At 42.5% G+C, this 17,690-nt stretch overlaps 1 protein-coding gene across 8 annotated transcripts in view; it reads right to left on the reverse strand.

Moving 5' to 3' along the window:
- Positions 1 to 3,919: 3,919 nt before the first annotated feature.
- The window catches only part of CEP170B (centrosomal protein 170B), a 57,875-nt gene continuing 44,104 nt past the window's right edge, over positions 3,920 to 17,690 (reverse strand). For 4 of the 8 annotated variants that reach the window (XM_039712643.1, XM_039712644.1, XM_039712640.1 and 1 more), the window contains 7 exons: positions 16,422 to 16,581; positions 12,662 to 12,700; positions 11,971 to 12,114; positions 10,424 to 10,512; positions 9,785 to 9,878; positions 8,816 to 8,867; positions 3,920 to 8,096 (listed from right to left, as the gene is read on the reverse strand). In XM_039712643.1, the coding sequence (XP_039568577.1) occupies positions 7,861 to 8,096; positions 8,816 to 8,867; positions 9,785 to 9,878; positions 10,424 to 10,512; positions 11,971 to 12,114; positions 12,662 to 12,700; positions 16,422 to 16,581 (814 nt within the window). In that variant the 3' untranslated portion in view covers positions 3,920 to 7,860. The remainder of the gene's footprint in view (positions 8,097 to 8,815; positions 8,868 to 9,784; positions 9,879 to 10,423; positions 10,513 to 11,970; positions 12,115 to 12,661; positions 12,701 to 16,421; positions 16,582 to 17,690) is intronic. The other 4 variants (XM_039712647.1, XM_039712646.1, XM_039712645.1 and 1 more) reach the window with 1 other exon arrangement.

The following is a 17,690-nucleotide window of genomic DNA, read 5'->3' on the forward strand; positions in this document are numbered from 1 at the left end:
AGGATGCTGTAAAGACTCAGTGGAGAGACAGCTTGGAACACGAGGCTTTAGCACAGCTTGTATTAAGCTGCTGAAGAGGCAAAAAATAAGGAGCCAGAGGATAGGTTTGGTACAACAGAAGGAGGGATTTCCCTGGGAAACTGCAAGTGCCATGAGTCCTCTGCTTCCCTCAAGACCAAAACACAAGCATGAAGTCAAAGAAGCCCAAAAAGTAATGAGTGGAGCAGATAGGACACCTCACTCCTGAATTTACTGCTGTGCACAGATCACTTATCATGGGAGCCATCCCAAATCTCTGGCTTTACAACAGGACTTAAAAACAAAGCAAAGGCTGCTGCTGTCCCTGTAGAGCCAAGTTACCAGAAAGCTGGAGGCAGGATCTGCAGCCAATGAAAAGAGCTCCAGAAAGCCACCCCTGCTAAAGGTCCAAATCACCCCCAGGAAATGTCCCTGGCCCTCGGATGACTTCAGAGGCTGAGCATTCCAACTAAATATTTCAGCTAAGCTCCTGTTTATGTGCAGGACTGAAATCCTGGCATGAACTACGTCAGCATAAGTCACAAAAGCTCCCACTGACTTTGGGATCAAACCACACAGGCAGTAGCACCTTTTTACGAAATTCAGGATTTATCACTTATTTCTCCAATATCACAAGTTCAGTTGAAGAGGGTTGTATCAGAGGAAGAGCAGGTTCCAGGAAAAGGAATGCTCTGTATTTCTCCTCTTTGTCAGCTCTCTAGCCACTTGCAGCACTGATAAATTCCACTGTCCTCCTCCACTCCAGCTTGCAAAATCCTGGTTTCCTTCTCATCTGACCTCACATACCAGCCCACCCATTCTGCATTTCTGATCCTACTAGCAGTGTTGTAGCTATGACAGCTTCAGGATGGAAGAGGGTTTATGGTTCTATTTGACCAATTCATGCAGCTGGGGGGAGGAAAGAAAAAAAAGAATAGCAAGTTTCAGAGCAAACTGGAAATTTTCCTTATTCTTCCTCTTCCCCATCTCTTAGGCAAGGTTCCTTCTACCAGTTGCTCTGGCTGACTTGCCACCATCCCACACAGAATAAATGCACCTCTTGCTGTATGGTTGGGTGGCATTCTGTGGTTAACATAATCCCTCTAAAAATCATGCCCGGACTTCCAGTTTGTTATAGGGTGCATTAAAAGATACAGTGGAGGAGCTTTTTCTGCCTGTGTGGGAGTTTGCTAAGGAGAAACTGTCAGTTTAATGCATTCTCATCTCTGAGAGCTAATTATAGACAAAATCATCATACACTGCAGAGATTACTACAAAACTACACTTTCTGTTGCATGAGAACAAGGCTGGGCTCCAAACACCAACAGCTGACAGAAGGATGGGAGGCAGGAATAGTCAAGGTCTGTACACTTGAAAAGAAAAATGTTCTATTTATACTTTGTGCCAAGAGATTGTATGCTTAAATTAGCTGGTGAAGGGGGGGGTGGGACCCAAAAGAAATTATTTCAGGTTTAGAACTGGGAAGTAATTCAGCTGACAAGCCACAGGAAAATTTCAAAGTCTAAATAAAATTGTGATTTGTTTGGAACTATTTTTAAAGATTCGCTCAGTTTCCACTTTTTTTAAAACATTCAGTAAATTCACTAAGATATGTGATCATACGCTTGAAACATTTAACTTGAAATATATAACTTATTTGGAATTATTTTATTCAGCCTAAAATTAAATACTCTATGCCTGCCAGCCATGTTTTGTTTAGGAAAATATTTCAGGGGAAAACAAGTAAAGCTGTGATTCATATAGCAGAAGAGATTGCAGAGTCCTTTGCTGTCTCAGTCTTGTCACTCATCTTTTATAGCACTCACCCTCCAGCCACACCTAGGAAAGATGACTTGTAAGTATTAGGAAAATACCTCAGTGTATGCTGTGTTGAACGTATTTTCTATTATAAAAATTATACTCCTCTTATCTCTGTGGTTATTGCTGTTGCTGAAACCAAACCTCACCCAGACCTCTGGATCTCCTGCTTGGGAAGTGTCTGAAGGTGCCAGGTGGATGCTATATTTTGTGGGTTTTGGTGGGTTTTTTTTCCTTCCTGTGATCCGAATGTTGTCAGGAGCATTTCATGTTGAACACACCCTTTCTGGCACCAACTATTTTGGCAAGTACAGTATTTCCAGTATTTCTGTACAGAGGAGAAAAGGCTTAATCAGGGTAAAGTCCTAATGAGTCCTACTTTCTTACACTCATTGCTCTTGGCTTCTCTTGCTCAGCCCACATCACTGAGAGCTCAGAAGCCAACCCACTGCAGTAACACCTTTTCTAGGAAACTGCATGGGAGGGCTCCTGTGCCCTGGTGCTCAGAGTCTTTGCAGGGTTGCATCCAAATGGTTGCATTCCTTTAAGGAAAGGAACATCCCTGCAGGCAAACTGCCCCACACCAACCCCATCTCACCAGCTGAGACCAGCAGGGCTTTGCTCTTCACAGCCCAAGGATGCCCTTGCCGAGACAGACACGGTGCTGTCACACCATCACAAGGGCAGAACCCAGCAGATGAGGGTCTACTGCTGGATCTTCACACAACAGCCAAAAAAGAGAACCTGTCTCCTCCAAAGAATTAAAAGGTTTGTTCTGAGAAAAAATCCTGAAGCCCTGCTCAAGGCAAAGTGTTCTGGTGTTCCCTGCTGCGCACACATGGAAAACCAGGCTCTATTTCCCAAAGCAGCTGAGGATGGTGGAGAGCCAGGCTTGCAGCTGAAGGCTCAGCAGGAAGATGCACAGAGGAGATCATTACTTTTCCCATCTATCCTTTATTTTTCAATTCTAGCAGCTTTCATTATGTTGCAAATAGTTTTGGCTACAGTTCCACTGCCTCTTATGTTTATTCAGACAAACTGTTAAAAATTAATGAAGTGGGTGCACTATTGATTTCAAAAGGGCCCTTTGCACAGCATCCCAACTCAAACACCACTCTGTACTGTCAGGGAAGCCTGGGGAGAGGCAACATTGTCAGTGTGTAATGCAGCCCTGCATTGTAGGCAACACAGAAACCTCTGCAGACACAGCACACACAAAGCTTCAGAAGGCTTTTTAAGAGAAGCCTGATCTATTGGTTTTTTAAACACAAAATCCCTCCCTAAAACTTTTAAATTTAAAAGACTTCCATATACAAGCATCTGATGGAAAGGTAACCAGGAGATTGAAAATCTCCCAGTGATTCTAGTTAGGGACTAGTATTTTCTTCCTCTTTCTGTTTTAGTTATTGCAGGCAAACAAAGCCATGTTTTTATCAGCTGCATGTGTTCTGCTTCCTACAGGAGCTGGGCTAATGCAGAGTCCCACGTGGCACCAGGCAGGGTGGGGGAGGCTGAAGGCAGTGCAGAGAAGGAGGAATTAACATTATTTCCCAAGTGCCAGGACGGATGCAAAGCTCAGACAGAACTGCAGGAGGGCAGGAGGACACTGGTGGAATGAAGGAAAACAACAAAAACTATTTCACAGACACATAAGCAATATATATATCTAAGGTGAGACAAAAAAAAACAACCTAATAATGTACCTGCAATCAAATACCTCCTGGGGAATGATCACTTCCAGGCTGGATTCAACCACCATATTAATCATGGCAATGAAACAAAACAGCACTAAAAATTAAATAAAGTATCACCATACAATACTGAGATGTGTTGCCTTCATGTTAAAGGGACTTAGGGACTTAAACCCTGGAGGTTCTGGGTGAATAAGGGACTCCTGCTCTTTGGAGACGGATCTACCCAGCCACAGGTGTCACAGGACTGATCCAGTCGTGCTCCCAGTCTCCAGATGTTGACAATTCTGTCATTTTACTGCACTTAACACCCAGTGAGAGCAGGCAGTTGAAACAATCCATCCACCAAACACACATCCTCCTCCAAATTAATGCACAAAATGCAGCATCACTGTCACATGATAAAAGAATGATTTATTAGAGCAACTTTATGATAAAATTATATAAAATAACAATTTGGTTTTTAAAGACATCCACAATATCACCTTGAAACAAAATGTACAGATACTGCCTATAATCCAAACAAAAATAAATTACCGTTCAAAAAAAACACAACAAACCAAAAGTGGAAAGAAATCAGGGCAGAAGAAACAAATCAAAATTATACACAGCATTTCAAGAGGGCGTGGAAAAGAGAAAGTCATTAATCGATTCAAGTTATACAAACGTGTTTCAGCTTTACTCTCAGACAGCTCAGCTTGCATTTGTGTTGCATGCAAATGGAATGATCCAGTGAACAGTTCAGAACAGCAGAATCAGCAGCATAACAACAGCAGAGAGTGAAATAGGCACAATTCAGCACGGGGCACATTGAAAGTGAACAGGTAGTTCTGTCTGGTCTTTGCAAAAGTTATACACATTTACCAACTTCAAAAATAGCTAGTGTGATCTGCAAAACAAGAAAAAACTAGTAGAGTCTTGCACTTAAATACTTTACACTTTTTCTTTTTGTCTCCTTTTTTTGTCAGTAGGCTGTATGTAAACATTCCACTAATTGTACCTTTACTAAAATACTCAATGATGATGCAGACGTTCTTTCCTCCTGGAGCATGACCACAACATGACACCACCACAGAGCCAGCTGGGTCCTCGCTCCCAAAGCTCCTACACACCCTCACAGGAATTTACATTCACGCCATCAGAACAGAATAACAGGATTTTACATTTGAAAGCGTTGAACTGAAAAGTTTTCAAGTATAGTGGAAGAGCTGAGGGCTGGGATTTTGGAAGGTGCTCAGGGCATCAGGCACCCAAAGCATATGGAAAACCCAAAAGGATCTGAGCACTTGCTTCCCCAAGACTTCGAAAATCCCACCCTTCATTACATTGCTTTAGTCAAACACAAAACACACAAAAGCAAAGTGGCCCAGGAGTGACACACAGGGCAGTGTCACCCCAGCCCAGCTCAGTGCAGGGCCCATCCACAGCTCACAGGAGCAGCAGGAATCCCGTGCACTGACCCAGGCCCCCAGATACACCACTACACATGGGGCAGGCTCACACTGGAGTCACACAGGCACGGTTCCAAGGCTGCAAACAGTACTGCTTGTAAGAACCAACAATCAGCAAAGGAGTGGATAGCTCTTTGGCTTATCTGGAGCAGACAAGTGCAAACCACAGTACTTCAGAAGCAGTGAACACAAGGAAAAATATGTTGCGTTTCATCGTTGACTAGCAAAACCTTTTCAAATGCAAAGATCCAAGAATGAGCATTGTGTCAGGACACAGAAGCATTTTACAGTTTGGCTGAGTCACAAATAAAACAAATCAAGCTGTGCATCCTCCCTGCCTTCACACACTCATTTCCAAATTACCAAGAGACACTGATTGTTGCATCCTCATTAGTCACTTGAAGAGGTACTGTATTTTGCAGGTTGATTTAACTGATGCAAAGTGTCTGTGGGCTTGCTCTCTCTAGTTCAGAACAGAGCAACCAAGGGAGAAAAATCCCTCCCTGATGTGTTCAAGAACGAAAGAAGAATCAGCAATTTTCAAGTGAAAGTAAACAGAAGTCCCATCAAGGACACATTGCAGAGAAACAGAATCCACTTGCGCATAGCCATGAAGATGTGGAAATAACAAATGATCAGAGAAGTCAGATGTACGTCAGTAATTCACTTGTTTCTACAGCAAAACTGAAACTAACAGCAACACCTTATCTGTGAAGGTCCTTCGACTCCTAGTGAGTTGGGGTAGCACCTGGTCAGTTCAAACCCTAACTAAGAAGGGCTTGAAAAATTGTGTCTCATATGTCAGGAACAATACCACCACTTATGATATTCACCAAGGACACAGTCAGGTATTTCAAGAAAAGACAGATCAGAATCAACGACTGAATTAACACATTCAGATAGTGCGTATATTACAGGCAGAACAACATCAAGGGCAAATTCTTTTTATTCTGCATTCATCTATGTGAAATCCAGCAGATTTCTTCATGGAAGGGCATCTCCACACAAGCAGATGAGCTTATAGCCTGCTGGAAATCTTGGAAGGATATTTGCACCTACTATTTACCAGCCAGCATCTTGCAGGCTCAAAAATAAACTAATGACGTGTTGACATACTCCCATTTTGGGACCGATCTTGTCTCTGTTGAAATTGATGGAAAGCTCTCACTGGCTCCACCAGGAAAGCAATCACCTTCTTCACTAGTAAGGTTAAACACTTTGTGAGCATCCCTATTTATTTGAGTTATTTTAATAGGTTCCCACAGTTACAACATCCTAGCAGAAAAGCTCAGGTAACTACTGAAGCTAACTAAGGAATCCACTACTCACCCCAAAATATAGAGTCAGCACACAAGAAGCAGTCAAGCTTGGGAAACCATTTTCACTGGTTAAACTACATACTGTATGAGGGCAAAGTGGAACTCATCTGCTCACCTTTCCCAGTAAATGTATCCTCCACAGCTACAAAAGAATTTCTTTACCTGATTACTATTTGTTGACCTGGAAGAATGAAAAAGGAATCGATACAAGACAGAAAAAACTGGGAGCAAACACATCTGGAAGAGATCCCCTCAAAACCAAAATTTTTGCTCTTAAGCAAAAATTGCTTAGTGTTTTGCAGTTTAACACAAAGACAGAATATAAACCCCAATTTTTGTTAAATAAGTAATTGTTCAAACGACTGTACACAATCCTTAGTGTTCTAGGATTATAACAGACCAAAAATTAAATCCAGAGACAAAAATCCCAAATGTACCTATACAAGTGCTTGACACTGTGGAATAGTTTCTGAGGAACACCACAACGGTGGCCTTCACAAGCACTGCTGCATTGAAAAAAAACCCTCATAACAGAACTAGCCATAAAGGTGGAGCTACATTGAAGCCATTATTTTTTCAGTGCCGTCAAGTGATTGCACTAGTTCACAGCAACTGTGTAATTGAGTTTATTCCATGAGCCATTGGAACAGATGGTTTTCTTTGCAATTGGGTAATTGCAAACATCTTAGTCTTTGGCCCAGCCAAGAGCATTTGTAGCTCATTATGAAAAGACCATATTTAAATTAAAAAAGAAAAGCAGCTTAAAGACAGCATTTGTACCAAAATCATGAAAATTTGGCAAGCTAAATTGTAAAATATAACTTTTTGTACCTATCCCAAAGTTTGGGTCTGAAAGGTAATCAAAAATAGTAGCTGTATCAGTAGTCTTTACATTTGTACCATTATTAACTTTTATACTTTCCCAAGAGAAAAAACAAAAGGGTTTATTCTGTCTTGTTTTGGTTTTTGGACTGAAAAACAGATGCACAACTTCAGTGTGGTTGCTTTTTTATGACTGCTGAAAGGAAATCTTACACAACTGCAGTAAGGGTTTCTCTCAGAAACCCATGATATTGCACAATCCTTCTGTTGATTTGCAAGTTGATTCCAACAGAGTTGTAATGCTTCATTTATACACTTAAAAAAAATAAATTAAATAAAACCCAAACAAATATTGTACCAATAAAGTGTGGGGTTTTTTTCAAATTGAACCTCATTACAACTGAATAGTTATAAACAGGCCAATGCAAGAGCACTTCAGCCTCAGCAGTACTGAATGGAAAATATGCAAAACCTGTTTTCTTATGGCACACTGGAAGAATAAATGAGTCATTTTGTAAAAATCAGTTTGCCTCTGTGCTGAGTATGTGCTGCTCCACAGTGCTAGTCTTGTTTAAAAGGCATACACAGACTTTCCATTCACCCTCACAGCATAGATTTTTCTTTTTTGTGCAACATGTCAGCAATCTAAAGAACTGCTCCACACAAACTGTCCACAAACCACTCATACACAATACTAATGCAACAGTAGATTACAGTATAACAGCAATACAAAATATTGTATCAGATCACATATTTCTCTCCATCTGGAATGAAATTCGAATCTTGTAAGCTAGAAGACCCACAGTTCGATTTCTGAGCGTAGTTTCTCATCTGTGCTAGGGACAAAGTCTCCAGTGTGGACCCAGAATTGTTAGCAGTCCTGACTTTAGTGGCTGTAGATTGTTTAGCAGCAGAAGATGCTTTGTTACTGGCAACTATATCCAAGTTTCCAGTAGGGTCAATGATAGCGTTTATGACTAGGGAAAAAAAAAAAGAAAAGAGACATAAACACATTAGCAGCAGTCAGCAAAGTTTCCAAACAGAAGTTTGCTGCCTTCATTTTGAAGGCAGTAAAACTGTAAGCAATATTTTTGTTCATTTTAGTCAGGTTATTTTCCTCATTAGTACCTTCAGGTCTAAACAGCTTTAACAAGCAAAACCACTCCCAGACTGAAGAGACGCGGACTCTCTGCTTAAATTGGGAAAGACAAACTGCAGCAGCCAAATGGCAAGCTTTTAGCAGGAGCCCAAAATAATGCCTGGATGTTTTTACATGCCCTTACTATGCTTTTAGATGATGCAAGAGCTTGTCTTGCTTTTCCTAGTGCAGAGATCTATGTGTAAAATTCAAGCCCAAAAAGCACAGCACAGCTTATTGGCTGAAAGAGCTGCTAAATATCATTTCATCAGAACAGTCCTGCACCATTTCATCTTATGGGAATATGCTAATTACCACAAACAAAGCATTTCCATAGCAACAGCTTCTACATTTCAACAGTAAAAAATTTTCCTAAAAACAGGCAGTATAGGACATATCTACTGTTAATTCCCTATGCACTCATCAGACAGCACTGTGGTAACAGCCTGAACTTCTGCATCCTTTCTCAGCTTTCACTGACCATCAGGTCAACAATACTTTATTTTGTGCAACTCTACTGGCATTGGAGAGACAACAGGAATATTTTAGATGACCAACCTTCAAGCTGCTTTTGAACTCGCCTGAGCTCCTTCAGGATGGAACTGATTTCCTAGAAACAAAAGCATCAGAATGGAAAATGAAGCAACAAAGTACTCAACTGACACAGGAATCTAGTGTTACTGCTTCTGCCTTATCTGATCAAGAAGATTCAAAGCCAGGCCCATTGCTCATTTACCAGAAAAGCTGTATTGGGGGGCATTTGGGCAGTGCACAGGGAGCCTGCTCTGCATCATGTCACCCAGTGCTACCACAGCACCCCATTCATAGCCACAGTGGCTTTTACATATGCAATGCTACACCTGCACAAAGACTCCTCCTTAATATGAAATACAAAGATATTTATAAACTCAACTCCTAGACCAGACAGGGTATTTGGCCACATTTATACTGCTGCAGCACCAAGCTACACAGGTCTACCATGAGGTTGTTTAGTATTAATCATATTCACTGGGTCCACTACTGCACTTAAATCCTTACTGACCATCCCCCTTCAAGGACAATGAAAGGTCATGAGAGCACAAGCACCATCTTGAAGCTAATCACCTGAGTGAATGCACCCTGAGGTGGATTTTTACTGCCCTAATATCAAACAGTTCCAGGTGAAGAAAACAAACATTCATGAGAAACACCTGTCTGCAACTGAAGCTGTGGTAACCACATGGCAGGTGACCCTCTGGTAAATGTTTAAATGAGGCCCAATGACCCTGAACTTCAACATCTGTTAAGAGACCCAGACTTTGAAGATCATTTGCAAAGGAACTGGGAAAGAGTTTGGTGAAACAAAACCACAGAAGGAACTCACTTTGTGATGCTTCAAACAGTAACAAAAGTCAGCAGTTCAACACATGAAAATGGACCAGACATTTCAGAAATGGATTTGAGAAGGGTCTGAGATTGTTGGTTTGGTTTCTTACTAAGCTTTCATGAATCAAATCTTTAGTATTTCATTGATTTGCATGGACTTACTTTGTTTGATGTTTTCAGAATTGGCACTTCATTTTCTGAATTGATTTTGGCCTCCATTTCCTCCCAGGTCCTTTCTGAGTTTTGAAACAGAATCCTGTAACACAAAAAGTAGAGCAGATCTTAAAACTGCCATCAAAAACCTGCTTGTTTAAAAGACTTAATTATCACAAGATGTGGCAACAAAAGAGATTAGTGGATTAGCAGCTGCACAAAGCTCCTTTCAGCTGATTTAGGAACAATCCAAAGTCCTTCCTTCTGATGTCTCTAGAGCAACAACAAACTTTGAAAAGATTTCACAAGCTTAGTAACATATTGCATATTTACAAGAGCCTTGGTACAGAAAAGGAATGAAGAGACAATCCATCAGTTTTCTGCTGTATCTCCTGCATAGGCAGCATTTCAAAGTCAAGGCATCAACAGGCAAATCCAGCATTAAAATTCCAAAGGCCAAAGATATGAGGATACCAAATAATCGCATTACCTCTGGTTGTCTACACACACACAATTTCCTACATCTAGATTCTTTGTATCCTGATTACAGAACTTTCCAAGACAACAGTACAATATCTTCCACAAGTAACAAGTCAACGAACTCACCAGCAAAACAATATTTCAGGCCAAGGACAAGAAGTTACTTACTTCATTTTTTCAGCAAGGTTTTCTGTATTTTCACGGATTGTATGTGATAACTGGGACACTGGGTTCAACATCAGATTGTCAAAGATTACCTAAAATATGAGGACACATGGGAGAACTTTTAGCAAAAGCAGCATATATAAAAAACAGGAACTTTTTGTACAGTAAATCATCTCCACTGAAACATCTTTGTGTGGATGATACTTGAAGTTCAAGGGAGATTAAAATGATGTGTGGCTTTACTGCAGCACTTTGGCAAAAAGGTTAATACTAACTTGTTCAGACTTTTTCTAGAGACAGATACACAGCTGTTTGCAGTAACATAAGCATTTCTTAGAGAACAGCACTTAGGACTTTCCACTCCTCTCAAAAAAACCCCCAAAAAGTCAAATCACAATGCAAGAAGCCCCACAAGCAGTGTTGCTGAAACTACCTATTGTGACACATATGAGTTCAAACCACCTTCACAGCCAGGCATCCCACCACATTACATTCTGCTTTATTAAAAGTAACAACAAAATGTTATCAAACCCCAAATATTCAAGTCCTGTGGCTTAGCAGAGCCTCCAGGCTTCTGCCAGGAAAGCCCACATCAAGCTGTGGGCACTCTGAAGCTGCACCCTGTATCCAGCCTTGGCACTTCTCTACAGGAGAGGAAGGGATTGCTTCAAACCAGTCACAGACAGGACCAGTTCCAGTGGCTCAGCCCACAGTCCCCTGTATGTGCCTGTGTGAGTCACACTCCACCTCCAGAGTGGCTGTGCTGGAGCCAGCTCTGCCTCCTGCCTCCCTGAAGCCTCTGCCCCAGCTCTTCCTTCCCACCACAGCTGGCAGGCAGAAAGCAAGCAGGAGCAACAGCCAGTGCTGGATCAGCAGCTTTCCCCTCCTCACCCTGGCACCTTCACCCTGCTACACCCCTCATCCCAACACCATCCCCAGCCTCAAGTGCAGGCCAGGCTTTCTCACCCTTCAGCATCCCCCAGTGATGTGCAGGTCGCCCTGCATGTAACATTGGAGGGAGCAATGCTCACAGGCTGCAGGGCACAGCAAGCCAGCTGTGCCACAGCACCAGTCACACACCCCTCCTAAGGCCCAGATCCTGCCACTGCTGCTCCAAGAGCAGCTCTAACCAGGGTGCCAGCTGCAGAACAGTAAGGTGCCATTAAACTATCAGTGCTTCACATTTACACGTCGAGATGTTTGAGTTCTTCTCCAAGATAGCAGTGAAATAGCCTAAGAAGGCTCTGACACTGAATGTGTCCTCCCAAAAACAGGCGACCAAGCCTCAGGTTTTACTGGCATTTTACACAAGAGAGGAAACTCTCAGTCACTACTGGCAAGATGGGTGGTTCTGTTCCTCTTTTTTCTTTTTGAACTCTGTTTCTATACCCACACATCAGGGGTGTGAGAAGTGCTGCTGAGAAGTGTGGGTTTTTTTGGTTTTTTTTTTTGAGCAGCCTCCTTTGGCAGCTTACAAACAACAAGTTTACATACAGTAGCTTAAAGCAATGTCATATATAAAGTAAAAAAAAAAAAAAAGGGTGGCCTGCCTCCTCACGGTTTCTTGTCCTTGTTTTCCTTGAGGGATCCTCTTCTCTATTGTCGTTCATATTTTGGTCAAAATCCTTCAGTTCCACTGATCCCGGAGGCACTTTCTGGTAGTTCAGACTTGCTTCTGGAATGTGCTGCACCAACTTGGAAATAATGAGCAATGAGTCATTAAAAATTAGTAGGGAAAGCAGGCTCACAGGCACTCACTGCAGGTATTGCAGATTTAGAGGAACACTGATTCACTTAAGTCTTGTTCAGACAGGTATGGGCTCATAAGCAAATTACTAGACCCCAGTCCTGCAGGTGCCTACCCACTGGAGTCATACCACAAAACTCTGTGGGGCTATTCTACTTTAAAATTTTGAGTCTTGAGCACATATGGAAAAGTACATCTTTGTCTTTTTTTAATTTAGCTAAAACTCAAAAGGACCCTATTTTCCCATATCCTATGTCTTAATATATCAATGCAACATTAAAGACACACTAAAATAAATCAGAAACCACTTAGTAACACATGAAAGAGATGAAAAAGCAATACAAAAACCACTAAAAAAGCAAATAATTAACAGGAAGAACAAAAATGACAAGACAGTTACTCCTGGTGAGTTTACTGACAAAAACTTTAAAAGAAGGGGAAGAAAATAACAGTGACAAGACAGAGATACAAAAATAATGGGATGGAAAGTGCACCTGAGATGGATATGCCAGCCGAAAAGATCTACGAGCAATCTGTGTTAAAACAGAAACAAAGAGATCAATGCTAGTGAATGACTGTGACAGCAAGTATCAAAAAGAACACAGGGTTTGGGGTTATTTGGGGTTGACATTCCCAAAAGCACATTCCTGAGGACCAGCACTTGGTGCCCACCCCCCATCATGCACTGAAGCCCATGGAGATCCTGTCACCAGCCAGTTCTGCTGAGGTGGCCTCAGGCAGCTCCCCAGTTACTCCAAACTGGACTTGCTGAGTGAAATCCAGAGCCCTCTGGGGAAGGGCTGAACACCCAAGAGGCTCTTTGGCTGGCAAAGCACACAGCTCCTTGTGAGGAAACTGTGTGCCATCCAAGGTCCATGCTCCCCACACTATGCAGAAGCACTTGGGTTATACACAGGCAGCAGGTGTGAGATATTATGGCACAAGGGCAGAACAGCCAAAATATTTAGCTAATAAGCTTCCTTTCATCAAGCACAGAAACAGTAAGTTAGGCTGACTGCAGCAGTAAAAGTGCAATGGGATATTCCTACTGTGAGCAGGTCTCAGCACAGCTGAAAACAAGGTAAGGACAGCACCTGCTCCACCATCCCAGGAGATTTTGTACATGACCTGTTCTGTTCTCACATTTTCTGTTCCCTCACACCCGTAAGCATTTCCTATTATCATACCAACACTCATACTGAGTATGTTACACAACAACTTAAACTTAATCAGGCTCTTTAGTTTTTGTTACATCATTATCAACTTTTTAAAAAGACCTGCCAAAAGAATTTTATGCAGGGCTAAAATTTGCAGAAGTAGCCAAGTGATTTGGGATGATCCAACCCAACTGAGTTTGCAGCAGCTGAGGTTTAAGTTTGATGGCTGAGCTCTGCAGAAAGCTGGGTCCTGCAAAACCTACACACCCACAAAGCAAGGCATCCCAAACAACCCAAGGCTTTGGTAAACAGGAATCATTACGGGTTCACCCTTGCTGAACTCTTTCTTTTGTTCTGTGGTCTTTTTTTTTTAATTTTCTTAATTTGTAGCAGTACTCAGCTCTCTACGACAAGAATCTATCTTATCATAAACTGTACAGCTGAGGCTAGAAAAACAAAACCACCCCAAACATACACTGGGGAAATGGAAAGCCTCCCTGGCACACATCCAAGCCAACACTGAACCTGAAAGGACAGAACATGAAGAATAAGATTCAAATCTAAGGCTCCACCTTAACTTACAAGAGGATACTTCTCATTTAATTTTAACCAAGCTTCTTAATAAAAGTAATTTAAAAAGCAGTTAATTTGAGGCCAACCACACACCGGTCCCAAATGATGTTTCTGGTACAGCATCAAACACTCAAAAGTGATTCCAGTATCAGTACTTATTTTTCCTTCTCTTTCCCCCACTTTTTTGGAAGAGATATAAATATTTAGTACTAGAATGCAGAATGGCATACAACACTACATAAACCATTGCAACATAAGAGACAGCCACACAGAGAAAACTTTCCTTATTCACATAATTCCTTCTATCAGATCTTTCAATATATTACTATTATAACCATGGTAGCTATTTCTCATCACTATGTCCTTTCCTAGATTATTTAACGTAAAATTGTTTGATAAACACTTATAAAATTCACAGTGCTTAGCATCACACACACTGATCTTCAGACATTTCCCAGCAGCTTCTCTGCATCAGGCCAAAATATTAATTCAGCACAGTTTCAACAATACTTAGACTGTGGGAAGCAGGTGTGGTGATGCACTGGTGCTGGATCTGGTCCAGTGCCAAAGATGAGGTGTCTGTTTATTAAACTCACATCAGTTTATATTGTTGGCATTCATAGCAAGACCCCCAAGCTGCACTGTTTAGGATCCCAAGCTAGGATCTGGCTCCACATCTCAGCAGTGCCAGCAGAAAGCCCTGCTGATGGAACCTGCTCCTGGCTATCAATCATGTCAGGCATCAACACTGATGCACTGGGGCACTTTGGTTGTACTCAAACGGCCTGCCAGATGCTGGCCCTGCTGAAGTCATGCTGATATCCACTCCTGCTCAGAGGGAGCCTCATTAGAAGCCTTTAGAGTGTTTTCACCCACCACCTGAACACACCAAAGCTTATGGCTCCTGATCTGTCTTCACAAGCTCCCATCAGTACTTTGTCTAAGATCTCAAAAACTGCTCTAGCAGTGGGCACTGCCAGGAGCACTCCCTACAGTGTGACAGTCCTGAATTTGCTCTCCTGACTGACATGTACCACATAGCAGCACTGCAAAGCCACAGAGAAATCCTGATCCAGGTCTGAGCAATCCTGGGTTTGTGATTCTGCTATTCATCACCACACTTTGAAGCCTGTCATTTTGCATGGAGCAGAAACACAGTTTTCCAGGTGTTCTCCTCCAGCAGCTGGGAACATCCCTCTGTTTGAGCTGAGTTATGGTTCAACCCTTCAGTGGCACTCCAAAAAAAGCAGGGATGCTGCTCTTCCTCCCCTGCTTTTCTGTAAGCAAGTGGGAGCCCAGTAAAATGTTTCATTTGCAAGTCAGAAGTACAGTAGGCTTGTCACCTTTACTGCTTGAAAAGAATAATACAAAAGGCAGCTTGGCAGGCGTGGCACTTGCAAGGAAAGAAAGCAATAAAACACTTTATCTTGGAGCCTGCAGTTATTGTGAAACATTTGTGCACTTTGGCTCCAAAAGGCCCAGGGACAAACCCCTCCCTGATCAGGCTGCAACTGATCTCAGTTTAGCACAACCACAGCCACACTTGCCTGATCTTCTGGGTATCTCCCTAAACTTCTGCTTTGCACCTCTGGTGCTGATCACAGCAGGATCACGGGCCTCCAAGGACTCTCTTGGCAGAGTAACAGGTTTGGTCTCAGCTTTGAACCCTGCCTAGGATTGGGTCTGCAATTCTCACAAGAGTCAAAGACAACAGGGAGCCAGGGGAACCATTTGAGTAGCAGAGAGCTGTGCATTTTTTAAGCCCAGGCAGGTGGTACACAGGAGGGAATTTGGATTTAAACAGTAGCAAAGGCAATTTTGCCTCAGCAGCTGAAGCCTCCTGGTGACCTTGCAGCCAAATTTGAGCTGAGTTGGTCCCTGTGCTACAGCACTGGTGAAACAAATTAAGAAATTGCCTCTCTCCTTCCCAGCCTAGTGCAGACAAACTGTGCTACACCGTTTGAGAGGAAGCCACAGCTTCACTGAAGGGCTGGGGGACAACACTTCCCAAGCTACCTGCCTGCCTCCCTGTCCAGACTCCTGGATTTCCTGCCCTCCTCCATCAATACTCAGATGGAGGGAAGGGAATCGAGCAACACCTGCACAGCATTTCAACAGTCCTGGCAGAAAGTACAAAAACACAGCTGACACAGAGAGTGCAGCCAGTGCACACGGTCAGTGCCTTGTGTGAAACAAAGAGGAAGGCTCTGGCTCCCTGGCACAGCAGCACAACACATCCCCTCCATCCTGCTCCTCAGATGTAAATTTCAGGGACCAGCATCCAAACAGAAGCCTTGAGAGCCTTGGGAAATGACAGGATTCTTGCAAAGCTGGCTGTGGCAGAGAGGACAAAATAAAGGGCACCCTAAATAGGCTGCAGCTGGTCTTTCTGGTGGTGCTTTTTAGGAGGACAAGAAATGAAGGTTTTTCAGTGCTGCAGCAACTGGAGATGCTGCCCTGGTCTCCCAGCCCAGCCATGCCCCAGGTAGCACTAGGGGCAGAGATCTCAGATTCCAGACCTTACCTCTTCTCTGGCAGATATGGTGGAAGCTGGAGTGTTGGGCACAGAGCAGAGGGAGGGGCTCAGTCCCGTCCCCGAGGAGCTCTGTGAGTCCCCATCTCCAGCAACATCGTGAATCTCTCGAGCAAGGATGGCCACATCCTTCACCAAGGTCTGGCTGAGCCTAAATGGAGCAGAACCATTAGGACACAGAATACAACATGCCTCACATTCATAACATATAAAAAATGAGCCACAAAAGGTTTGTGGGAACTATAACTTCTGCAGAGGCTAGGGCAAGCAGGGTTTTTTGGGCTTGCTTTGGCAGAGTGCTGAGGAACATTCTGGCTGCATAAAAAATAAATCTCCCTTCCCACCTGAATCCAGCTTCCAAGTGAAGAACTGATATAAAGCAAATTCTAGTAACTACACACTGCCAGAAAGCAGAGACAATCCACAACGAAATTTTACATTATTGCTCCCTCACCCATTCACTCTACTTCATTCTCTTGTTTGTTTTCTTAATTCAGTACAGTTAATTTTTCTTCCTGGGTCTTCTTTGTTTTACATTAAAAAGTACATACAGGGGGGGAAAAACCTCTTTTTTTTTACTTAAAGAAAAAAACCTCAACTTCTCTTGCATTTTCCTTGTGGTCTGTAGATTGAAAATCACAATATGTCTCCACATTCTCCAGAAGACCTATGGGACTATGAGGATAAGCATGGCATACGTTAGAGGGATCTGGTTTTCAGAAAACAAATCTTGAAACTTCAAGCCCCTTGACAGGTGTCCAGTTAACACTCAGTGTTGGCAGGACCTTGCTCTATCTGCTCTAGAGTTCAAAAAGAGTTCCTAAGTCTCTGGATTGTTGGTAGTAGAGCTTTTAAAAACCCCTTCAGACCAGAAGTAGCTGCTGTGGTAATTTTAAAGGAAATCTTCTAGGAGAAAAGCTAATCTTACAGCTAGTTAGATTAATTTGAAACAACTGTCTTCTTTTAATGAAAAAAACCAAAACAATCAAACAAAACAGCCACTCCACCCAACCAAAAAAACCCATGTTATTATGGAATATTCCAAATTGGAAGGCACCCACAAGGAAAACAAGCAACATGATAAAACTGTCAGTTCATCAAAACATTTCCTTGGAAAGAAAATGTTGAACTAATAAAATGCAGACTGAGCTGCCTGCATAAGGTAACCCCTCTCTGTGCTGGTTTGGATACAGCTGCCACCAAACACTTCCATTATGTGACTCAGTACTGTAAACAAGTGGCATTTTCCCTTTTAACTCT

This window comes from Passer montanus, unplaced genomic scaffold (genome assembly GCF_014805655.1).
Source record: "Passer montanus isolate IOZ18808 unplaced genomic scaffold, ASM1480565v1 scaffold27, whole genome shotgun sequence".
Classification (NCBI taxonomy): domain Eukaryota; kingdom Metazoa; phylum Chordata; class Aves; order Passeriformes; family Passeridae; genus Passer; species Passer montanus.